At 43.0% G+C, this 26,006-nt stretch overlaps 1 protein-coding gene across 11 annotated transcripts in view; it reads right to left on the reverse strand.

The window, feature by feature from the left end:
• Positions 1-26,006, reverse strand: part of ESRRG (estrogen related receptor gamma) — a 519,096-nt gene that overhangs the window by 443,015 nt on the left and 50,075 nt on the right. The window contains exon 1 of one of the 11 annotated variants that reach the window (XM_039883364.1): positions 4,941-5,523. The exons of 9 other annotated variants lie outside the window; for them this stretch is intronic. In XM_039883364.1, coding sequence (XP_039739298.1) covers positions 4,941-5,122 — 182 coding nt within the window. In that variant the 5' untranslated portion in view covers positions 5,123-5,523. Of the gene's footprint in view, positions 1-4,940; positions 5,524-26,006 lie in introns of those variants that run through there. One more of the 11 variants, XM_039883361.1, reaches the window with a different exon arrangement.

Consider the following 26,006-nt stretch of genomic DNA (forward strand, 5'->3'; position numbering starts at 1 on the left):
AAGAAGGCCCACATCAGCCCAAGCCACCTCTGTGCCTCTGGCCGAAGCGTGTGCCCGAACGACGAGAGTGTCATACGTGACCAGCGAACAGCCGGTCAGCATCCTTCCCCTCGCAAGCTGCCCCCCGCCTCGCTCCTTCTCACCTCGGCTCCCCTCAGTCACGCCCCCCGCCTCGCTCCTTCTCACCTCGGCTCCCCTCAGTCACGCCGGAGCTGTGAGCTGAGCAACGTCCTGCAATCTCAGCGGGAACACAGACCCCCAGAGAAGAACCTCTCCTCCAAGGTCGAAGGAACCCCTTCCCGGCTGCTTGTCTGTGGACAGCAGACCGAGCGTGTTCTCTAGAAACTGGCTAAGGTTATTGTCACCTGTCTCAAGGAGCCTGACTCTGCTCCCTGATGACGAATGTGTGGCTTCCCTTTTACCTCTGCCCTCTCGAGATTCGTCTCTAACACCCAGACAGGGAGGTACTTAGCATCCTTCCCTCCTTTTAAAGACTTTTCACTACTCCAAAAGTTTTGTTTCCCGATTTAACTAAATCGACTACGAGTTCTCTTTCAAAGCACTTTCCACACAGAGGCTTCGCCCTACCAATTTGTAGATGTTTTCACAAACTTTCCCCGTCTTCTCAAATCTTTTACACCTCGGTATGTTCTACTCCTCCACCTCCAACGGAAGCTCCTGCAATTTGGACACTGTCTTATTTTTTCGCCTTTAACCCTGCCTCCATGCCTCCTGAATAGAAGTATTCTATAACCAGTCATGGAGTAATCGACATGACCCCATCAACTTCTGTCTTAATCTTTGTAGGCTGGGCACCATGGAAGCATGTGAAAATAAAAATAAACAAATGCATGCACACATGTGCACGCACACGCACGCACACACACACACACACACACACACACGAGAGGAGGGGGGAACGAGGGAGCGAGAGATGAAGGATGGCAAGACCTACTAGTTTAATTTTAACATAGTGCTATCTCCCAGAGCTTACATAATTGTCCTTGCATTCTTGGCCTCTGATTCATAGGAAGTATGACACTATGTGTGTACGTACACACACACACACACACACACACACATTTTAATTTCAGACTAGTGATCTCATAATGGGTCATATAAGTAGCAATGGAATAAACTTGGACTGGTCATAGAAGGAAGAGCTACGAGGCTGGTGAGTTCAAGGTCGGTCTCTTCAACAGCTCGGCTGAGAGAGTTCTGAAGCCCTGGCTTGTCCCCAGTCCACAGTCTGAGGAAGGAGGAAACCGAGGATGCTTGTGTCATCCTGGCACTCGACGGCCACAGAGAAAGAAACATTCCCTTTTTCCTTCTTTTCCATATTCACCTGCCCTCGAATTGAAGTTTCCAATTATTTTCAAATGATTCATCTTATAACTTCAGGATTAAATATTACTGTAAAGTTCTTGCTTTAGTTAAACTTTTATGGCCATGAGTTAGCAATCAAAAACTTTTTTTTTTTTAACCGATGAGAGCTTTACTTTTGGAATATTTCAGGGTTTTTCTACCGACAATTTTTTTCCTCTCTTCTGAAATATATTCAAAATTCTAGTAACTTTAACATTAAAAAAAAACAAACATAAAAACAAAAACCGGAAATGGTTTGTTTTGATTACATGAAAATGGTGAATTAGAGAGGTTAACTTATTCGTCCGAGGTAACATATTATTGGCAGGCATTTGAGTTGAGATTCAAAACAACCTAATTTGACTCCAGATCCTACTCCCTGTACCTGTGCTAGGTACACAGTGGTACTCAATAGATGTTGGCCCTACGCCACTCAACCCAAAGAGAGTCTCAGAAATTGGCTAGGCTTGAAGGGAAGACATGCCCGACCAATGACGTCAACACACAGCACGCTGAGTTTTATTTGTAGCTTCTGGCAACACTGTCCTCCAGCACATTCAGTGAGCCCCTTCTACCTGGGCCCCCTCGACCGCTAGGATAGTCTCTTCCATTAGCTCATGGCCTCTCCTTCAATTTTGGCTTAAAACGTTATACTGAATGTAAAAGCATTAAAAATACTCTCATCATTTTTTTTTTAATAACAATGAAATCATGAAGACCCAGGGATCTCTAGCTAAGAGGCTCCATAGTCAGAAACACTGAAAAAAGATCAGAGCTAACACTACAGTTGGTGAGAGTAACAGCCCACAAGCTGTGCCAAAAGCCCTTTTTCCTCATCTCATTCCCCATCACTCTTCTGATACAAGACAGCAAACGCATCAAATCCTTTAAACATTCATTGCAAGTTGGTATAGAGGTTGTGCATTTTAAGAGTAGAAAGAATGTCTACATACAAACACATATATAAGCTCACATCCATCCATATATAATACAGTACATAGTTTTAAAAGGAACAGGCTCAGTAGAGGCTTAAAATGGTCATTTAATCTAATTGATCCCATGTATGACAATCAAGAACCTAGCTCAGTCCAGATTAGATTTGAGAAGTAAATTTTCCATCTTTTGCTTCTCCAGAAAAAAAAAATCAGTTTCTATAACAAGACCTGTATACATAATTTTTGTTTATTGTTTCTATTTTGTTTTCTCCCTGGAACATCAAGTAGTCAACAGGCATCTGACTGTCACCCAACCAGCTGGCAGACTCCAGTGTCACAGCTAAAGCCCACACCTGCTTAGTTTCCTACAGAATCTCCACTTTAATTAGAAGTAGATGTTGGTCTGTGAGCGTGTGTTCTCATTTTACTTCTTATTTTAAATCTTGCTTTGGCATGCGAAATCCTTTTCACATCCTTTGCAAGGAGTAATGACGCTTGTCTGCGAAATCATTAAGATTATAATCAAGGCATTGCACCCAGTAGGTTCTCAATTCCCATTTTAGGACCTGGAATCGGTGACCTCCAGGGCCGAGTCCTGCCATCGGGCCATGCTGCTGTGTCACCCGATGCTTCTACATCAGTTTGAAAGAAGCCATCCCTTCACCAGGTGGGCTTGTTTGAACCCCAGATACATATTTTTGCTTCGATAAAATGTAGAATTATTTATATCATGGATAGCTCTATTTGTTTTTCTTGAATCACTCAGCTATATAGTATACTGAATGACATGTAAATATAGAAATTATGGAAATAGAGAAAGCATTTTAACCAATCCCAAGTTGCTAAAATTAGTGGCTGAAAATTTCTCTCTAGGGTATCATTTGAAATCTAACCTTGTCCCAAATAACAACTGACCGCCAATTTCTTTGACTCATAAGAAAGGAGAGCCTAGTGGCGTGACACAGGCCAGAGCATTTGCTGGATGGTCTTGAGACAGTCACCCGTGACGGAAGTAAAGAAATAATTTGCGCACATGTCTGCACACACGAGTGAGCGCACACACGGGCTCACTGCGGGCTGTTAGGAGAATACATGAATAGACAGACTCTGCTGCCTCACCCTCCTCCATGCTCTTCCCCAACCGGGCCCCTTCTGAAACAGAAAACATGCAGTATCGGTGCAGGTGTTTGTAAACAAGTAAGTTTGGAGATGTTTCTAATTATAAGCTGTCATGGCTGAAATTAGAAACCCGATCTGTTCATTTTATTTTTTTAAAAAGGTCTCCAAAGGGATTTGTTGAAGAGAGAGCAACCAGGAGGCTTTGATTTGGCAAGGAGTGGTGACTGTGACACAGCCAGGGAACTGCTGTTTTTCGGTTTTTCCACTGGACTGGGAGGCATGCTTCCTAGTTCGTAGAGAAGGGAGCCCCAGTTCTCGTCCGTTGCGATGGGACGCACCACCTTCTCTGGAACAGCATATTAATCACCGCACTACTCAGTGGCCTGTGATCTCCCTGCTGGCCTCAGAAACACGCTCTCTCAAATTCCTCTCTCTCCTTCTGCTCCCAGCTCCAGTTCACACTGAATGCCAGACACAAAGCATGTCTTGGCATTCACACACACAAAAGAAACACCGCTCCGTAATAACCTACGTATTAGATGCTCCAGTCCCAACATCCATTAGGAAACTGAGCAAAGAAGACAAACTTTATGCATCTCTGGGTCGGTCATACCACATTCCAGACACGGCAAAGTGAGCAGCTCTCGTCGGCGGCAGCTAAATGGAGCCTCAAAGATGCTTTCCGTAAATGGGAAGGAGGAAGCTGGCCTGGGTTTAGCCTCCCTCTTTTACTCAAACGCTATAAAACCACCAGACTCAAGCTGAAAAGTTTGTGTCATTTTCAAAACCTATCAATAATAAATGAATACCGCACGACTTCACTCTAGTTAACCAAAAATTCTCAGTCACACTTCCTGAAATGAAACGCATCATGGCTGACCCTTTCCAATCTGACAAAAGCCCCAAAAGAATCTTGCAACAACAGTGTGCCTCAATGCTTTTAGTAAAGGGCCATTATCTCAACCCAGACTTTTTAAATTTAGCTATTTCTGTCCTTATTTTCATTATGCCCTTATTGAGCCAGCTCCTCAGGTTAAGAGGCAAAAGAAGAACGTTCATTTGCACCCACATCCTGGCTCTTAAAAAACACATATAGACAGCAATTTAAGTCATAATTCTAAGGAGAAAGTGCTAATATTCTTTATATAGATTGTGCCCACACAGGAACAAAACAAAAACTAAGAAGTCAGAACAGAGAGCTAAAGATAATTTACCTGGGTTTAGAGAAAATATGGAAACCTGTCTTTCCAAGATAGTCGCCCCCTGCACATAAGGAACAGCTTCAATTTCGTCCCTTTGCCTATATCATCGGAGTTCTGAACAAAAGGGAAATGAATGCTAGATATTAATTTTACCTTTCTCTCTCCAATTTCTAGAAAAGGTATCAACAGCATTAGAATAGCCAAAGGCAAGAAAAAAGGAAGCAAAACAGCAACTACGGATCCATTGACTATTGTGCCCTGGATAATTTGTCACTAAATAATCAAGACTCAGTCAATTCTCTAATAAAGCAATTGTCACCTTTCCAGTTTACCGAAGGAGGTAGGAGATCTTGAAATACAGAAGGTCAAGGCGGCCCTTCCCCCTCCCCAAGATGTCCAGTTGATCCCTCTGCAATCGTTCTGTCTGCTGACCACCCTCCTCCCTTCAGCAACATGGGACCCTCTGCCCAGACTGGCCTCCTTGATTAACCACCTGAACATCTGCCCTACTAAAAATACACCTGGTTCTCTCCCTTAGCTAAATTTCTCAACCACAGGGCCCCTCCTACCATAAGCACGCACTCACTCTATTCATTAACTACGGGAATGTACCAGAAAGACCCACGGAGTGACACAAGTCCATCCCGTACCAGATCCATTCTATATAAGTTAATGTGGCCCCTTCCTCGAAACCCCAAATCCATCTCCCATCAGTTCCTAGTGTTATCCGCATACTAACTATTCCGAACATAACCCTATGTATCCCTCACATCCCTGTGCTGGCCCCCTACTCATGTTGCAGAAGAGACATAAGGTGCAAAGAGCCCCAGAGAACTTATGAAGAGGCACGCAATCCCTGGCTACAACTGACACAGAAAATTCTAGTCCATTTTCATATTTTCTGACTGGCACTTAAAAAAAAAAAAAAAAAAACCAGCTCCATGGGAAAATAGACTTCCTGCCGAAAGCTTCAGTAAGAACAGCTACCAGAATAATTCACTGGCCTTGGGTTATTAAAATCCCTGACAGGTATTACTTAAGATGTTAGAAAATTATGCGGGCACATGTGTACACATATATCTACCTTCTCTGCTTGTGCGCTCGCTCACACACACATACCCACACTCGCATGTTTGGTAAGTACTCATTAAGCTATCGGAGATATTAAAACTAATCACGGCAGTTTCCCTTTAATGTTATCCTCAGCATAAAGAGAAATGAGCCCATTGTCATTTATTTCAAAATCATTCTTTATAAAAAATAGCTAATCTCCGGAAGCACACCTGGTTTATTGAAGTGAATACAAAGAGGCTGCATATAGCCTTAATGTGCTCAGCTGGGAAAATATATTTTTTTAAATGAGCATTTGTTAGGGCTTTATTTGCAAATGCAAAACTATCCAAGGCACTCTTTGTGCATGTAGGGATTTTTCATTTCAAAAACCACATTAATATAGGAGGATTCACATCAAACACTCACAGCAGTAAAGAACATTAACCCTTGCAAGACTGGAAATACAAAAAAAAAATCATAATGCCAGGTTGGAGGAAGTTCAAAACCCAGGAAACTATCGATGTACCCCTAAAGTGCACCCAATAGAAATTTTTAACGTAACACTGTTTCAACAAAACCCCCTGACTCGTATATTTAACGTACAAGTATCTACATAGTTGACTCAAGTACTAAAAGGGGCAGAAATGGAGGAGCTGCTAGGTTAAACATTAGAAAAAAAAGATGACCCATTAACCACACTTGGGAACGTCCAAGGGAAAATAACAAGTCCAGAGCATTCCCTAGTTTTCTGAGACGGCCAGGCTCCATGAGAAGGCACAAAGTCGCCCCAGTTGCCAAAGCTGGGGTACTGGAAAGTTTCCACAGCAAGGCCGTGTGGGGAGGCGTGTGTGGCTCACGGCCATGGTCGACGGGTATCTCCTAGATATGAAGGCAGCTGTCATTTTTTTTTTTTCTATTTGATCAGGGAATGTAATCCATCTTCAAAACAATTTTCACCCAGCTGGTCAGAGATGTTTCAAATCCAACTCTGAAAGAATTCCTTTGCCACTTTCCCTCAGAGATCTGCTCTCCTAGGCTGCTATTTCTTTTGAAATAGGTAATTTTCACATAAAAGTCTTCAACTATTTTTTTTTGTCTTTAAAAATGAAATCAAAGTTTATAGTTAGGCCATATTGAGACTTCCCATTAGGACTCTAAAGAAAATAATAGGATTTTGCTAAATGACAAAAAGAATGTCAGAAGAACAAGTAGGCTGGCATTCCCAGAGCTGAAAAAGATGAAGTCTATGGAGCTTGCTGCAACCTGAAGGGTTAAGGCATGTCTTCAATAAAAGCATTTATGTCAGGAAACACTGACACTCTATGCTGGGCATTCCTTTACAAAGCAAACCTAAAATTAGTGATAATTTTTCTACTTATATCCCAAGTGGATACCAGCATAATCACTGGAGACTTTTTTTTAAAACTTTTAATTGTACATCCACATGGCAACTAGCACAGTCTCTGATGCAAAAGAGATGATCAATATATTGGTATTAAATTGACTGAAGGAGTCAACTTGCTGGCATCACATCAGGGAAGTCATCCTAGTCAAGCACATCCAAATTATGTCACTCGCTTGTTGGCTTATAACCCTTCATTGGCTCTCCATTGATGATTGTAGGATAAAGTCCAAATATCTTCTAGTTATTTTGCACCAACCTACATTTCTAGCTTCATTGCTCATCAACATTTTTGCAAGTATTTGGGGAATACAGTAATAATAGAAATGAAATTGACTTTTGAGAGTAAAGTCTTAAGAGCTACACAGAATGGGATCAGAGTAGAAATATGCAACATCATTGGAAAGAGATAAAATTATTCCCTATGACTTCCTGTAAACTGATTGAATATATTAATATATGTAAATGAAAGCTGTGTCCTTCAAAAGAGGCAGAATGATGAACCATGGGATATGGCATGAGGGACGATGTGTCAACCACAGACGTGCTCATCACCTGGTCTCACCGGTGAGCCTCTGCCTACAGTGAGACAGCTGCACCAAACTAGTGACCATCTGATTAGTTATCATGCTTATAATTCATACCCATCGGCCACCCTTATGGTTATGATATGACTTCCCCTAGAAACATCCAATTTGAGCTTTAAATCTGTACATCTTACTGGTTACAAGATATCTCCACTTAGATGTCTCACAGGAACTTTCAAATTTGGCATGTCCAAAAGTGGACTACTCCCTGCAAACACTTCTTTGTCCCGTGTCCTGTGTTTTAGTAAATGGCACTGCCATCCATCTATGCAAACCAGAAACCTGAGATCCTCACATTTGACTAAGTCACCTCATTTAATTGAGTACCAGTTACTATAAATCCTGCCATCTACATGTCGTTCTATTGACTTCTCTCCATCCACATTATCATCACTCAAGTCCAAGCTACCAACACCTCTCTCAGCATTCCTTGTTTCTACTTTCAACAAGGAGACTATTTTGGAAATACTAAATTGATGTATAAATCATAATCCTTTGCAGCTATCCATCGCCGTGGCTAAGCCCTGAGGTCTACTGTCCTCGGGGGTACTATACAGGGGTACTAGATGGGAATGACCAAGGCGGCACATTGCTCCGCTGTGAGTTTCACAGCTGACTTGCTTGACCTCTGTATTTGGACAGCGGTCCCTAATCCAAGCCTTCATCAAGAGCAAGAAAGGGAATTCTCAAGTCCACAGGAAGATTTTGGGCTTTTATACTAGATTTTCGTATTTGACCACAGGCCCAGAAAAAGAATATAAGGTGGGACCAGGGGTAAGAACTAGCCCACCTTTCCGGCTCAGGGAGTCAAGGGAGGATGAAGAAGGCAGAGGGAGCACCAGCGGGAAATGTGTGCCGTGGCCCACTTCTCTGGAGAGAAGAGCTGGAGCAGGAAGGCATGGAGAGTGTCTCTCCACTTCCCGTTTGAGACTATCTTAGCGGGTGCTCCCCGACTCCCGCCCTAGAGGAACTCAGCAGAGTGAAGGGGAGGAAACCTGGGCCTGGGCTTTGCTCCCTAGGTGCTCCCTTGGCTTGACTGTAGTATGAACGATGCAGAAGGTCCTTGTGCTCTGCGGAGGGGCAGTCACTGATGGAGCTGGCTGGGGAGCCTACCAGAGGCAGAGGCTGGGAGGGGGTGGGTGTCCTACTCGAGTCCAGCTGGAACGCAGAGCTGGACTTCAGGCCGTCATGATGCAGCAGTGCCAGAGAGAGCTCAGGGGCAGAGGAGGCAGCAAAGAGAATCCCCAGGCCCCAACCAGGTGGAAATAGCACAGATCGTGAGTTCATCCGGCCTTTTGTTCAGCAGCATGACCAGGCCGACAGTGAGGTAGATTCCTGCAGAGGGCAGCAGTGAGACCCACAGAGCCAAGCAAAGACCCACTTTGGGACCTGGCCTCCTTCCACGGAGGCCTCCAGCACGGGAAATTCTCCCACTGCACCAGTGCCATCTTGAGGAGAAGGAGACGGACTGGATACCTCTGACTGAGCAAGTACCTGGAAGCGACCATTTTAAATGAAAAGGAAGGACTTAAAACTGGAAGAGACTAGGATGTAATGTGGTCCCCAGCTACCCCCTGCAGTAGGAACTTACAGTGCGAGAAAATTCTCAGCCCTGCAACACACCCTGGCCCTCCGATCTGCTCTCGACCTGTAGGCTGAGCGGTGTTTTGACAACGTACATCTAATTACACTGATTACGGAAATCAGGCCATGGTTTTCCTTCGTCTCCCAGATGGTGATCAAACTCGTCAATGTGGCCGACGAGCCCTTTGTAATCAGGCCCCCTGTGCGCCCCAGCACCTCCGCCTGCTCCGCCTGCCCCTCTCAGCGCCCTATTCCCCGTCACGACGGGTTTCAGGATTTCTCGAAAGTGCATTCCCTCAGTCCAGAATATCCTCTGCAAACTTTCTCCCTCGCTTCAAATTGCATTCATCATGTCAGTCGGAATCTAACTAGTTCCTCCTTAGGCAAGCTTGCTCTGGCTGGAATGTGCATCCACGGGGAAGTCTAGATCACCCACAAAACTAATCTTCTGACTGCGGGAATTCTCAGAGCCCTTACTTCGCTGCTGCGAAACTCCGAGAAGCAGGCCCTGTGTCCTAAATCTATCCGCGTGGAACGTTCCTCTCCGTCTCTCAGAATCAGACCTGTGAGAAATCATTTGCTCAATGCTGACTCATGAGTCCACAGAGATTCTTCAAAGACCAAAGAATAACTGAAGTTAGTCGGGCTTCTGAAATGAAAGAACTACTTTTCCCATGGTGGGAAAGTTTCCATGATGCTTTTCTTCTGAGGAGGAAATACGGTGGCACGACAGCAGAGGGGAGGAAGGGGAAGGACACCTGCTGTGTCCCCAGCCTCTGTCAAGATGGTCTGAGGGTGCCTTGAAGTGTTTGCCCCGTGTTGGGCACTCACAATCTGCCTGCTGCCCAGGGCCCTCCACCCGATTCTGAGGCCCCTGGCTGCAGCCTGGGCTCCAAGCGCCTTCTTCTCATGCCACAGGATGTGTGGCGGTTGGTCTCAACCAAGGAGACCAGCCAGCACCACCCATGAGAAGTCAACGACAGCTATGCCGGCCCCCAAAAGAAGGTGGCCTCGAGCAAAGAAAGTGAGCCACGGTGGGACAGAAAGGAAGGCAGAAGCTGATCTTCTCTGCTCACAATGCTGGCTCGTGAGTCCACAGAGATGCTTCAAAGACCAAAGAATAACTGAAGTTAGTCAGCCTTCTGGAACGGTAACTGCAGGCTCTGGGATAGAGGTGGCATCAATCTGCATCAGTGAGTAAACCTCCAGAGAACGACAAAAATATGAGAGAACGTCCCATCGGAAGGTTTATGGCACTCTCTACCTAGAGCAAACTCCGCTGCAAGTCAGATGTGCTTGAACCTCATTCAAGAGAATTTAATAACTGAGATGTCAAAAGAACCTTATTAGAAGGTAATTGTACCTGTGTGATCCTCTGACCTGGACCCCAAGAATGTGCCAAGGTATCTGGGCCAGGGGGGTGAAAAAACTTCTGGCAGCACCGCTTAATAAATGGATTCCCTGGCCCAGGGAAGTTGCTGAAGTAGTAAAACTCAACGCAGTCCAACAAAAATTAGGTTACACATGAGAGAGATGTTGACAAAATATAGCCCTTGACCAGAAAAACGACATTATTTTCCATTAGGTTGGATAGACCAGATAACCTGTGCAACTTGATCATCTGAGGTCATGGGTCACTTGGGGACAACTCAAGACTGAATAACATAGGGGCCAGATACCCTGTGCATGAATGATTGCTCATCTGAAAGCTACTGGCAGGGAAGCCAAACATCTCCTTCTGTTCAAAAAAAAAAAAAAATCAACTCCACAGAGAGGCAGATGAGTGTGGATCAATGGGGAAAACGCCAGCTTCCACTAACCATACTCTCCAAATGACCCGACAGTTGGACCTAGACGTGGATCAGTTAATCATAGCTCCTCCTCAGTTCAATTTCCAGTTACCTTTTCCTCAACTTGCTCGTTTATAAATAGTCACAGCAGACGGAACTCACACCAAAGCAAATCAGTCAGTAAACTAATAATCAGTAAACCTGGGGATAGGACTCTAGTGTCTGCATCCTCTATGAGAAGATGCTTCTAGGGCTCCAAATAATAAAAATAGAGCCATTTAAAATGACCACTCTGGTCAAGCAACATCGCTTTGTCCATTGGGTTAGAGATAGCCAGGCGTGGGAAGGAGAACAATGAAATTACAGAAGAAAGGTTTTGCAGAGACTTTTTTCCTCCTATTTTACCTCCAGGATCTTAGACCAACGCTCTGGCCAAGAAGCCGGAGTCAGCAGTTCCAGGTCAGGTGGTTCTGAGGCAGGAGAGAAAGGAACAGACAAAGTGGTGGGAAGGACTGGGGCATTGGAAAACACTTGGCTTGAACCCACAAGGATTTCCCTTCAGGTAGTAACCTGAAGAAAGCTCCAGGCTACCTTAGGCCGATTCTTCAGTTGTCACTTCTGAAGGGTGAATCAGTTCATGCTTACAATGGCTGTCTCGGTGCTTCGGTTCAAGTTTGCACACACCTTCTAATGAGAAGAAACAGGCTTCTTAGGCTTCTCAAGGCAAAAGCTGAGAGGAGGTCAACATTATTTTTGCTGTCACCGCAACATCCAAATAATTTTCCATCTGCTAGAGCCTCAAATTAAAAGGGTAACGCTTATGAGTCGACACATGCCCACTGGCATGGTCCGTTCTTTACGGATGTTTCTGGAACAGAAGCTGTCATTTTCTGTGTTCAGAGATGAGAGACAAAGAGCCAAATATCATCAGAACTGGCCTGAGAGATGGGATACCTGGATTATGCACGACCATACTTTGAAAGAGCTAAGTGGCATTATGTGAAAGCAGCTTTGACCCATCAGGAGTCCTATTTCCTATTTATAAAATACTCAAGAATTCTGTGAACATAACAATGACAAGAGCAGGGAAAGCATTTTGAATAAGGCACCCCGTTCGAGCCATCTCAAGATATACAGAAAGACATGCTAAGAATGGAAAATAGAACTATGCTTAAGATTTTGAGATTGATTATAAAACTCTGAATTAAGTGGTTATGCAACTTTTGAAGAAGTGCCACAGAATGAAGTGGATGATTAAGAACAGATCAACTTTAAGATTTGGTTCAGAAGATAATGTGCACATCTCCAAAGGCACACTGGGACACCCTGAAGCAGATGCCGGGGCAAGTTTCATAGTTGACTGAATGCATCAGCATCAAAGGAATCTCCATCTGTAAATTATTCCAAATGAATTCCTTGTTACAACTCGAGCTATAACTATACATTACATTCACCTTGCAATATTGCTGTTTCACTCCCCATCTTCCTAAAATGACCAAAGAGAGACCTACGTGTTCAGAAGCAGGTGTCTAACAACATCTCTAATAAAATATCCAAGAGTCCTTCAAACGAACCATAAACTCGCCTTGACTTGACTGTTTCTAGACTTACGATGGGGCAAGTGCCAGGCAATAACCAAAGAGGTGCTTTTAGGAGAAGATGGAGATAATGAAAACTATCACCTGGTTGATGGTGACAGTTACCAATAGTGGGACGTTCCTGAGATGGTTCTCAGAGGCAACCTGGGGCCGCTGGTGAAGACATCGAGCTTCTTGCAGCCAGAGCCCAGGGATGAATTGCCCGTGATCACGGAGCGGGCCCTGAGTATTATGGGAGGCTGATGAAAGTCAACAGGCCAGCTGGAGATAGACCCAGAGATCAAGGTGGACTTTTCTTCCACCTTCTTTTATTCATTCTTCCTCAATCATATCAGAATTATATATCTTTAAGTGGTTGCCAAAGAAAACACTTCAAAATGGTACAGAAAAATGGTGTGATTTTTGTTCTAGTCATTCAACATCTATTGAATTATTCAAGAATAAATATTAAAACAAATTTTTTACATGTTCCCCAAATTATTTCTTTTGTCCCAATTTCAGTGGTATGACAAAGAAATGGATGGATGGTCCTGTTCTTAAAATATGGCGGTTATTTTAGTTTCATTTTTTTTTTTACTCTGCGAGGAGAAAAGTGGGGTCCTTCATGGTCAAGAACCACTGTAGGGCTGGCAATCATCGTGGTTATTATCACCGCATACAGGGGCAACTGGGTAAGGAGGAGTTGGCACATCTTTCCAGGTGTGGAGACATTTGGAAGCCCCGTGGTGTCCCAATGTCTCAAAGGCTCCTGCATGTGGCACTGCTTTACAAGAAAGACTCAACCATGAAGTTGGCAATGTGGCGTTCTTTACAAAGCTGGGGGTAGGAGGCGGTGCTGTCCACCACTGACACATTCAGTTTTGAGCTCTTAGGGAAACAAACACACACACACACACACACACACACACACACACACACACACACTTCGCTAGAATGCTCATCTAGGCAAAGAGAGTAGATGCCCAAAATGAAAAAGCCCATCATACATCAGATGCTTAGGAATTTTCTGGAAGCTACTGAAAAAAAAATGAGTATTTTTCTAAGTTTGCACTTAGCCATTGTAGGTGCTTTCATCAAAATCCCTCAGCATTCGCCTCCTGGACTTTAATGGCCAGACTAGGAATGGCCCGATAGGCTATCGATCACATTTTCTTCTAACGGTCCCGCTGGGGGAGCCGAAAGGCCAGACAAACCACATGCTTCTCTAAAGAAGACTCACATTTCATTCTCTTCCCATTTAACCTCCTACAGGCTTCTAGTAAGACATGGCAATGTCTTGAGATGTCCATGTGTCCGATATCATATTTGTGATCGTTTCCTGTGGTTGTCTTAATTCAGGGCTCTACTCAAAAGCAACGACAAAATAGGTGTGGCCATCTTCCTGGACTCCGGTCTAGGCAAAGAAGAGGACTCGAAGCACACTAGGACTGGACATTGCCACCACGGCGCCTGCGCAGGGAGTAATGACTTGCACAAAGCTAAAGGTATGGCTGCTGTGGTTATTATCAGGGTGCCTGGCAATGAAATACTGTGTGGTAGCGAATGAAGAGGCATGGGAGGTGAAGAAAGGTCAGAGAGGAAAGGTCAGAGATGGGGACTCAATGTCAAAAGAGGTCACTCTATGAGCTTCGAAGGGAGCTTCGGCCATTGATTATAATATCACTGAAATAACACAGGCCCTGTGAGATGTGGAATTACATTTCCAGTTGGAATTTATAGAACTTACTACAGACTCTGGTCATGATTGTAGCACATTAAAGGGAGCCTACCAAGTAAGCATGATTTAGATGGGCACAGGCAGAGGTGAAGTCAGGTTTTCCGGGGTTTTTATAACTAGGTGCACAATCAAGAAAAGTTGGGAAAACTTTCTTCTTCAATTTCGGAGACACTTCCGTAATAGTTGGGAGCCAGAATTACCTTCCCAAAACAAAAACTGGATGATGGAATTCCCTTGCTTATAAACCACAATAGCCCCTTTTCTCATGCAGGATAGGTCTGATTCTTTAGACAATATGCAAGCCCCCTTTTTAGGAAGTTACCAAAATTATTTTAGTTTTCCAAAGCCAACATGCTCTTCTCTAAATCCAGGTCTTTAAACAATTCTTTTCTGGCTGAAATATCCTCTCTACCTTGGTAAATTAGTCCTTACTCTTTTCTTTTCCCGTTGCCTTGCCGTGGCAGATCTTGGCACCAAACTCCATTTCCTTTTCTTCCTGGACACATAGCTATACTCTTTCCCAGCTTCCTTTGCTGTCAGAAGGATCTACCTGATTGAACTCTGGACAGTGGTAGTATGCGGGTAGAAATAATGTATGACATCACTGGTCCCTAAAATTCTCCCTTGGAATACTCTATGTTTTCTCTCTTCCAGTGCTTCTGACTCTGAGGCCCTTGAAGATGGCCCAGGGTCCCTGAAAAACTAGCACAGCTTCTTTCTCACCCCACCCTTTAATCCAAGTTAGACTGTGGTATAAGCAAGAAATACTTTAAAACATCAAGATGTTTAAGTTGTTTGTTTCAGCAGTCTAATTTGACTAATGCGTTCAGCCGGATACTATTAATTATATATCTTTTTTTATAGTTGTTATTTTTGTAAGTCACCATATGTTTATTTTTGGAAGAAGTCCAGGTATAAATAGAAGCTCATGTTTATTGAAGGAAAGAAAACTAAATGTATACAAAAACAAAAACAAAACTATGCAAGACTTTTTCTATTTCTGGGCTGACCAGCTGATAGAACGTGGTGCCACTGAAAATGTGTTCACAGTTTCTACTCTACTGGGCTAGTTGGCTGGTACAAAAGCAAGCCTTTCTGGAGACCCGGGCTGCATCCTTTTTCCCGGGCTGCTGCTTCTCAGATGCATGTCAATAATCATCTAAGGAATTTATGGGGGAAGAAAATTCCAGAAAGACTTTGGCAGCAACAGCAGCATAGTTTTTCAGTCTTTTGAATATTATACAAAGAGACCAACTGGACAACAAAACCCAAAACCTATGGACATTTAAAACTAAGAGACAAAATTTCTCCACGAATCCCAAACAAGGGTTTTGGGCAAACCACCAATAGTCACAAGATGCCCACCAGGAAAGGCCATCTGGGTAGGAGGAAGAGAAGGAAATGATGAGAATGGTATCCAACAACCTAAGAACGGGAGAACCCAAAAAGAGCCAACAGTACTCACGGGAAAGTTCAGTGGGCCAGTTGGAAACAACAGCTCTAACTGGGAGGGGGTCTGTCCTTCTGAGCACATACGTGCGGAGGGCCCATGGTAAGCAGAACTGAAAGGGAGAGAACAGTGCTCCATCCTTATGAACTGTCAAGGCAGCAGGGCTTCTTTATGGACCAAGCCCCTCCTGACGAGAAACTTCTGCAGTACGGAGTAAGAGATATGGAAGAAGGAGAAGCTCAGGTCAAAGTGAGAGAGGGAGAAGCAGCCCAGGAATCTCAGAAAGAATCTATTTTCCTGAACACAACACAACACTACACGCACCCAAACGCATGCACACGCACGCACACGCACGCACACTCACGCATGCGCACACGCACGCTCGCACAGTTCTGTGAAGGTAGGGAGATTTCCTGAATTCTACCACTTTCTAAAAGGTCAGGAAACTTAATTTCACATTAAAATAAACAATGGAAAAGTGTCAAGGTCAAATCCCATATGAAGTTATCATGGTGACAAAAAATTAAAAAAAAAGAAAGAGAAAACAGCCCTAGAGACAACAAAAGCATTCTCACAGCACAGATCAAAACTGTAACCTATCATTTCAAAAGAAGCATAAAGACATAAAGAAATAATACAAAATATGAAAGAACAGCACAATCAGATTTGATCAACACATAAATAGGGTGACAGGACTCAGAAAAGAATTAGAAATAAAAGGAAAAAATTATTTTGTAAATGCCAGCTAAACTAAAAATATAACAGATAATCCCTTAATAAATATAAAAAGTAAAAAGGAGGAAAGCGAAAAAGTAAAAAAGAAATGAAAGAGATAAAAAGATTTAAAGAGAAAGACAAACAGTGAAGACTGGCAAAGAAAACTGACCATATGGATAACAAGAGATTCTGAAGAAGAAACCCAAGCAAAAGAACATAACGAATGCAGTACTAATACAGTACTAATAACTATAATTCAAAATTTCCTGAAAGGAAAAAGAAATTCAAAATTATATTGAAAAAGTATAGCATGCACTTGACAATAGTGACCCATAAAAACCAATACCAAGACATGTTCTAATAAAATCCTTTGAGTTTCTAGGCCAAAAGCGTACATGACTTATAGCATAAAGAAAATTAAAGTATCATCGGATTTTTTTCAGCAACAGTATTTTAGGCCAGAAGAAAACAGAGCTACATATTTGAGATACTAAAATAAAGAAAATAATTTTATATCCAGCAAAACTGACTTATAAGTATAAAGGGTTCAAATCATTACAGATATAGGCAAGAACTGAAGGAATATTGTTCCCATGAGTCCTTTCTAAAGAACATAGTAGAGATTGAGCTTCAGGCGATCAAAACAATTAGAGAGCCCATCAACACAGGGACTGGTGGTGAATATTAAAATATATGGTTACCTATGGGAATAAGACTAAAAGAAGACTAAGAGGCAGAGAGACAAGAATATCTAATAGCTAATTGCTCTGACAATGTAGATATAGAACAACAATTTAAAAATGAGGGAAGGATAGGGGAGACTAGATGCAAAAACAATTTTTGTTTTCAACTGCATTAGTGCTATTAGTATTGGTCTCCTGAGACTACTGTATGGGTGATATGGAATAAAAAAGATTAGTAATTATGGGATAGTGTAATTCTATTATCCCGTATCCTTGAAAATCAAGATGCTCAGGGAAGAAAGAATATATAAACGTAATGCTGAAGAGGTTAAATAAAACTCTGTAATCTCAAATTTGAATTGGAGTGTCAATATGAACTCACAAGTTCATAAAAATGTGTTAAACTGTACAGATATATCTATCTATATTTTTAATGAGATAGATAGATAGATAGATAGATAGATAGATGGATAGATGATAGATCGTTCGATCTCCAATCCTGTCCTCTACAAAGGGTTAGGAAACAGTGACTAACCAAGCAGCAACGAGCATCCATAGCACCCAGACTGTAATATTTCTCACCTAAAAAAAATAGGGCTTCTTGTGAAAATGGCTGATTCCAGATCTCGGGCAAGAAATGTACAAGATGAACCTAGAACACCTTGTGTTAGCAAAGGTCTGGACTTGAGACCCAATTTGAATGGATCCTCACTGGATAAATGATCAACTTGAGCTTCAGGAAGGATTGCAGGCTTGCCAGCCAGCACTTGTGGTCTTGCCAAAAGGATAAAACCTGAGTGTGATCGAGACACCAACATGCGGGAAACGCAAGTGCAGAAGGATGTGGTGAGCTGAGCTGTGAGCACGCAGCTCGGAAAGCTCAGGCTCAGGGAGCCTGCAGGTCAAACAGCCCGTGCTCCTCCATAGATAAACTGTAAGGAAATGACAGGAATTCAGGAGGAACGTACAGATGAAAAAAAACTTAAAAGACACTCGATTTTTTTTTTTTTAAATGAGCAAGACTAAACATAGTGTTTGAGGATGCACGCTGGGTGATAAATGTATTTCTAAAACTATTCCAAAGTGATTAGAATAGAATAATAGCTACTTTTGGGAGGTACAAAGGACTTGAATGGGTGAGGCACATTGTGGATCTCAGGTCTGGCTGTGATTCAGGCTCGCGGCTCGGGATAGGACTCTGGATTTAGAATATTCCATTAACGCAGTAGGGCAGCTGCACCTAACTGGAGACGAGAGTCAACTGCATCACGCATGTGTGGCAGAATGTCGCTATTGTTCTCTGACATATATGAAGCCCATGTGGTCCCCTATCGCAGAAGCGCACGCTCCCCGTGATGAAGTTGCTGCCTCTCGTTTTATTCTCGTGTTGGCTCCTCCCGCATTCTTTCAACTGGGCATCTCACCACCGAAACCTTCCCTTCTTGATCGGCTCGGCACTGACGCACATGGAGGGGTTTCGGGTTGGCAAACTTCTATTTTTTGTCCTGGCTAGTATACAATACATATGTGATATACACATACACATATAAGTACACATATTTATACAGTAATTAAATATGTAGTACATCAGGACATGCATTTGATTCATGTCAATTTTTTTTTGTTTGATTTACAATAAAAATGTATATATTTTTTAAAAGAATATGTTTCTCACTCCCATCCAATCTCCTATCGAGGTGGCGATGCAAAGCACATGGTCGACGAGGGAAAGAATGCTAGGAAATGATGATTAAGGTCACATTGTGAAAGTCAACAGAAGTCAGAGTTATATTTAATTGAAAGAGAATGTAGATCCACTTAAAGGTTTTTATGAGTCTAGTGATTTCCTCTTTCCTCTGAACTTCTTAGTGCCCCCATCACTTCCTTCATTCTCATGTTTGTGTAATTAAGCTGAGCAAGCTAAAGCAAGGTGATGGAAAATAAACCCTGGCCACAAACAACGTGCCTTCAATGGGTGAAGAGGGATGGACGAGAGCCATTAGCACGCATGAATCTACACTAACCCTGTTTTTTGAACCCAGTACAAACCTGCCTGCTGTGTCATACATATTAAGTTTATCCGCAACTTTTTGCCTTTTTTGAAGCATCTCGATTACTCTTTCTTTCTGGGACTCTGCTAGGACTCTGGAGGAAAGAGTCAACTTTGAGTTATAAAATCAGAGCAACACCGACCACCAGAGAGACACCAGGGAATAAATGGCTCAGAGTATTCCATAGCTATCGAAACAAATTTACAGGTATCTTGAGACTATGGAGAAGATATCCCTCAGAAATGGTTATTTTATACCCATTACTCTATTTTAAAATATATCACACTTTCATGGATAGGCTGTTTTACTTAGTATGCCAAATATTTTTAGTGACCATAAAGAATCATCATAAGAGGTTTTGTGGATTTCTTTTTCTTCCCCCAAAAGGTCTTAAGTTCTTCCATTCCAAATTATCCATCCAGTGGGACTTTCGTGAGTTAATAATGTGTAAAATGCTCCTCGTTCAAGACAAAGGCAAAACAAAGCTTTTAAAATCTCCCAGCGTCACGGTTAGGAGCAAAGTTCAACCCCATATTACAAAAGTAGTTCTTTTAGAAATAAGTGGGATATTAAATCCCAAATAAATAATGAAAGTCTGACAACAACAAAAGAGATCATAGAAGTTAAAGTAGGTAAATGAATGTAAATAAGTACCAAATTTAACAGGTGTGTGTAGTACAAACCTCACAAGAGCCATTTTTTCCAAGGACTACTTTCAGGCTTCTAACTCAGAAGAAATAAATGGGCTCACCCCACCCTTAAATATGAAATAAAAAGATAGTTGCACTGGACTGCAGAAGAGGCAAGCCCAAATTCACTGAGGTTTTATTAAAAACAGGAAAAAGGTCAGTCCTCTTTCCCCAAAGGAATGTCCAGGGCTTGTTGGAATTATTACTCCAAGATAGTTTCTTTATTAAATTCACTGTGCAGAAATAGAAAGACAAGGCCAGGGAGAACTACAAAGACACAGAAAGTCTGACTTTAGCCACAAACTGATTTAATGCAAGATACACAGAATCAGTATCTTCTTCACTGCAGCTACAAACCAGATAAGTTTAAAACCTAGAGTAAATCCTTAATGAACTAAGAAATGATGTCAGTAAATAATCCACTAATGATAAATATATTATTTTTGCTCTTTCCCCAAAATAAATTAAGAGTGACATGCCAGGCAGACATTTGTAACAACCTCACTGCTAACCAAGGACACGAAACAGCCATCTACTTTTGAACCCAGGTTTGCTTCTAGTTAAAATTAAGTGTTAGTTAATAAATTAGTTTGAACGGATTTAAAGACTGAGGGTGGCCCAGCTCTGCCTCGTTTTAGCAGACATTTTCAACCGGGGCAGTCATGGGGAAATCACAACCTAAGTTAAGTGCCAACTTAAAATGGATTCCCGAGACACCCCTGGCCTCTGAATTAATTCTAGTTGTATTAATATTTGGAAGGTCATGCAGGATGCTGCCGCTGGTTTTGGTGACGCTCCGGGCCTCTCTCCACAGCATTTTTATCATGAAAATGACCATGTTTTGAAAGCTGTGGCATCTGTGTGAGAGACTTCACGAGAATGATAAAAATGAAAAGCTGAAAATTTCTCCCCTGGCTTCTCCCTATGAAAACACCTTAGCTTTTCAACGGCAGGCCACGTTGCGGCCTTGGAAAGCAGGGCACCGAATCCAATCTCGGTGCACCGAGGGGGTCTGGGCAATCCCATCTCTTCCCGTTTCCGATTACGCCGCGTGCAGAAAGTCGAAAGAACAGGGGGCTTCAAAATAAGGCCCAGCACTCAGGCTTGGGAACGTAAAATCACTGCTTCTAAGGAGGCTGACAATTCAAGCCCCGCCGGACAGAGGAAACCTGTTCTCACGCGCTCTGGTCACCCTGGGGTGGGGCGGAGGCTGGAGCCCTGCTCCCTGGAAGCGTCTGCGAGGCCAGCGCTTCGGTGTTTGTGGCAACAGGGACTAGGCTGGTTTCGATCGGCCCAAACCGGGACGAGACACATCCCTTCCTTCAGTCTATAGTTTCAAATGTTTCTTAACATCAAGCGCTTTGATGGCTTTGGAATGAAAACATCACCTGGTTTGGCTGGTGTTTCTTTCCCTTCCAGGCTTCTGGGGGAAATGTCAATAAAATTAATATGGCAACAGAGATGAGCAATGAGAACACGAGTGAGGCTCGTGCCACGTAGCCAGGCCCGAGGAAACGCGGAGCCTGCAGCTCTGCGACCAGCTCTCCTCCCTGCGCAGGAACATCCGATGTGGGGTTCGGGGGCTTTACCCATTTGTACCCATCCTCGCCTCTGCCCTTCCTAATGGGTTCTAGAAGAAAGCATTGGCGATTGCCATTTCAGCACACAGAGAAAAGAGGGCCGATATGCGTTACATAGTTATTTTTATATTTAATCCAAGAGCAAGAGAGGACTAAGCAACCCAGCTGACTCTGAAAAGCATTTTAGGAAGTTGGCGACCGAACTAGCCACCTCCCGCTGTCTCCTACTGCGAAGTAACCGTATCCGGGGTGCAGATATGCTGGTCCGCGACATCGACGGCCCGGATAATTAAGTTAGTGCAGCAAACTAGCCCTGTGCTTTGAAGTGAGTGCAGCTGGTGTGCTACCCTTTCCCTTGGCGGATAAGCTAAGCCCTGCAATCTCCTCGCACATGTTAGCGATCTCGTGACCTTTGGTCCATCCTCATTATCACGTCATTTAGGTTCCCCAACCTTGTGGGGCTGACCGTAAAAAGCACAGCTCACAAACTGGGAGAGCGAGTTAACAGACTCAAACACAGACTCCACCAGGGTTAGAGGAACCTTCCCCCAGAAGAGCTGACCCCCCGCAGGTTTCGCAGTGCCCAGGCAGGAGGAAGCACGTCACGGAGTGGGAGAGATGCTGGCTGGCCCCGTGCCCCTCGGACTCCGAGTTCCGTCTATGAGAGTCATATGAGGTGCTTCTAAAAATACAAGTTACTGGATCCTGACCCCTAAAGACACTTATTCAAAACACTGGGCTAGAGGCGTGGAGCGTGCACGTTATGAGTACAGGTGATTGTAAATCTGTAGTTCTTGGACTACATCTTTTACAAGGGAAAGTACTGAGTCAAGATTCTTAAGGTTTCAGTAGTATACACAGCATATGACCCTAAAACCACCAAACCCTCTACCCATTATTTTGGGGCTTTGCATACTTTACATCGTTTAATCATACATATATATAATTTGCTTCATTTCACAATCTTGGACACTGAGCAATGTTAAGTGATTTGATCTAAGGTTACAAGCCATTAAGTGGCAAAGCCAGGCTCAGAACCCAAACTGGCTCCCAACACATGGAACCCCGAACCGCCACCGGGGAGAAGGCTCCCTGGAGCCATAGTCCCTCCCCATGTGAGTCTGATTCACTTGCATTTCAGGCCCCTCCACCACAGAGGACAGGAGTGAGGGAGGCCAGGAGCTTGAGAAAGGGCTGAAACTAACATGTGGAAAATATCTGACATCTTCCAAAACATGGGTATTCCTCATAAATTTTATTGGAACTTGATGAACAAAATAGCCTATCTGAATTGCATATAAGACTCAACCTTGAGGCACAGAGAAGCCTGCTATGAATAAATGAGTGATCTTGATCCTTTGAAACAAAAGGAGATAAAAAAAAAAAAATATGCGAATTGGGCCACTTGCTTCTCACTCTCTACCCCAATTACACCGGTCTCTGTACAGACTCCCCAGACACGTATATATCCTTACGACGTTCCATTTTGGGTTTTCAGGGAGAAAGAGAAAGAGGCAAAAAGGCAAAGTGAGCAAGAAATTAAAGAAAACTTTTCTCCAACTCCAGTCCCAGATTGGGGGCTCTTTAGAGCCCTGACGGAGAGAAGAGGGCAGAGGTGTTTCAACTGCTACTAAAAAGATAAACAGCCTAGAATATCCATTAATGCCCCATAAATTCTGCTGCTCAGAATGCTGATACATTTCTGGTGATTTGTGATGTGTTCCCCCCTTTTGGAGGGCCACTGAAGTTTTAACACGACAGACTAGTTCAGCAAAGGTAAGATGCATAGCTATGACCAACTTAATTTCTTAGACTCAAAACCCCAGTAGGTGTGAAAGCAGCAAATCTAGCTAACTTCCCCATTCCCACAGAAACCCCCACCGGGAATATGGCTTTTGATGTGGCATTTCCAGAGAAAATTCCGTTATTAAATGTGTTCTTGAAGAATCTCCCATGAGGTCTGCCTAGAGAAATTTTACCTAGTTTTCTCTCCAACATGAAGTTTGAGTGTATCAAACCCACCTTGACGATGAAATTTCAAAGGGAAAGCTTCATATCCCCACTGTTAACTCTGGAGATGAGACAGAGGACAGACAGATGAGACAGCTAGGAGGTGACAGCCACAAGAATAAGGGATGACTCTGTTTTTACAAGGAGGAGCTGCAGTGGATACTCACTCTGTCATTTACATACAACCTGAAGACCAGTTCAGTCGAGAATGGAGATTTTGGAAAGGAAAAGACAAACAGGCACAGGACCAGATGGAGAGTTGACGAGCAGAGAGTTCCACAGCCTTTTGCTTTTTCTCCCTCTAGAAGCAAATATGAACCTGGTTTACGATGGCACTCCTAGCTTCCCAGAGAAGCCCTTGTGCAATAGCACCATAGAAGAAAGGCTTGAGCAACCAGGGAGGGACATTTAGAGAAATAAAGCCTTCCTCTACCCCAATGGATTGTCAGTGGCATCACAGCCCATATCCAGTACACAGGAAGTTGTGTATAAGTTGTAACTATTGATATTGTTGGCGTGGTGATGGTTACATGTAGCTCAGTTAGCCACAATGCATATATGACATTTCAAATATTTTTTTTTTTTTTACAAAAAATATGTGATGCATTTGTATTTTCCATCTTTATTCTACATCCCATGGGGAAAATTCTAATCATGAAATCAGCCATTTCTAAAAACATGAAAATATTGAAGGTCCCTACTTCTTCCCTTACCTTTTAAACTTTGGAAGAGTCTAGAGCAAGGCTTCTCAATCTCGACACTGTTGACGTTTTGGGTCAAATAAGTCTTCGTTGTATGGGGGGCTCCCTTATGCATCGTAGGATGTTTAGCAGAATCTTTGGTCTCTACTCACTAGAAGACAATGGCACCCACTTCCCAGTTGTAATAATGAAGAATGTCTTCAAACATTGCCAAATGTTCCTTTGGATTAGGAGGTGGGGAGGGAGTGTGCAAAACTGCCCCCAGCTGAGAGCAGCTGATCTAGAGTCAGTTCGAAACAGGCAAATAAACTCCAGGCACAAGTTCTCTAAAATATGCCTCCAACGTAGGATGGTGTGCCCTGCTGAGGATTTCACTTTATGCCACAAAGAGCGTTTTACCAGCAGTGAAGTGAAACGCAGAGCCTGACAGGGCCAATGAGATGCTGAGCACTAACAAGCTATGGTGAGCAAAACAGTCCAAACTTCTTCACATATGCAAACTCAACATTTAATTTTCTGCAAGATTACCCACAATAATTACAAAGTTTCTATAAGACAGCCTTAAAAGCTTGGAACTATGAGATCCATAAGAATTGATCTTTTATCTTTTACCTTCGCTGTGTGCTGTGTCGGTGTGACGCAGCGAATGAACGTAGGCAAGACTGCCCTCTAATTTTTAGGAGTATTAAAGTGAAACTTTACTAAAATTAAACTGATTATTAAATGATCCAATGGAGAGGAATACTGAGGAGAGCTCTGACGTGCAAACACACCGAGGCAGACGATTTTTGCTTTTAAGCATGCATCCTTTAATGGAACACATTTGTTGTCCACGTGACGACTAATAATTTGACATTCTAAATGCAATGCTGAAATATTAGCTGGTAGCTGCTACTGGTTAATGATGGTTTAAGGGTAAAAAGCTGACATCTATATGACACCAGTTTGTTCACTCTGCCAGTCACATACTGTATGTACTTTTGAAGCATGAGCAATAGCTTGGATGGACTCCTTCTGAGAACGTGGGGTCGACCTGAAGATTTCAGAGCCATTATCGAGTACATAATTTCTCTATCATAGTCTTAGAATTAAGCCAAGAAATTCACCCTATTGCACAGAGCTGTGTTAGGATCTTGTTCACCTGTCATTAGTAACACAGAGCTCATATGAGAGAGAACACACATTCACTTCACTTTCTAATATCGGTATGACTTATAAGCTTTCATTCCAAAGGGGGAAAAAAGACACTATATTTTAACTAAGTATCAGGCCAACACAGTTTTATGCTAAGACTATTAATTGCTTTGATAAAGGAATATTGATTGCACTGTCTACCCACACACTAGATCTCACTGAGTTGTCCCTTCACTTTTAAGATGGTATTACTGACAGATTACTCTTCTGTTACGTGGTAACGTGGGTGGGACTAAACACACTAAGCTTGCATGACAGGGTCACTTCTCTGTTGCTTAGAACTGCCTCAATTCCATCTTCTGAGACGCAGACATTATATTTCCACTCTATTGCCTGACCTGTGCACTGTGCACATGTTAACTCATGTAATCTTCCCAACGGCTGTATGAAGTGCATATCACCATTATTCCAATTAAAGATGAGGGAACAGCGGCTTAGATAGAGTAGCTCGGTTATTTCCCTGGGTTAGCACAGCTAGTGAGTGGTGGATCCAGAATGCAGACCCATGTCATCGAGTTCCGGGGCTGTGATATAAAGCAACTTTCAAAATCGTGTTCCTCCAGGAAAGATGGCATCGTC

The sequence above is a fragment of the Pteropus medius genome, unplaced genomic scaffold (assembly GCF_902729225.1).
Source record: "Pteropus medius unplaced genomic scaffold, Ma_sr-lr_union100, whole genome shotgun sequence".
NCBI classification, from domain to species: Eukaryota; Metazoa; Chordata; class Mammalia; order Chiroptera; family Pteropodidae; genus Pteropus; species Pteropus medius.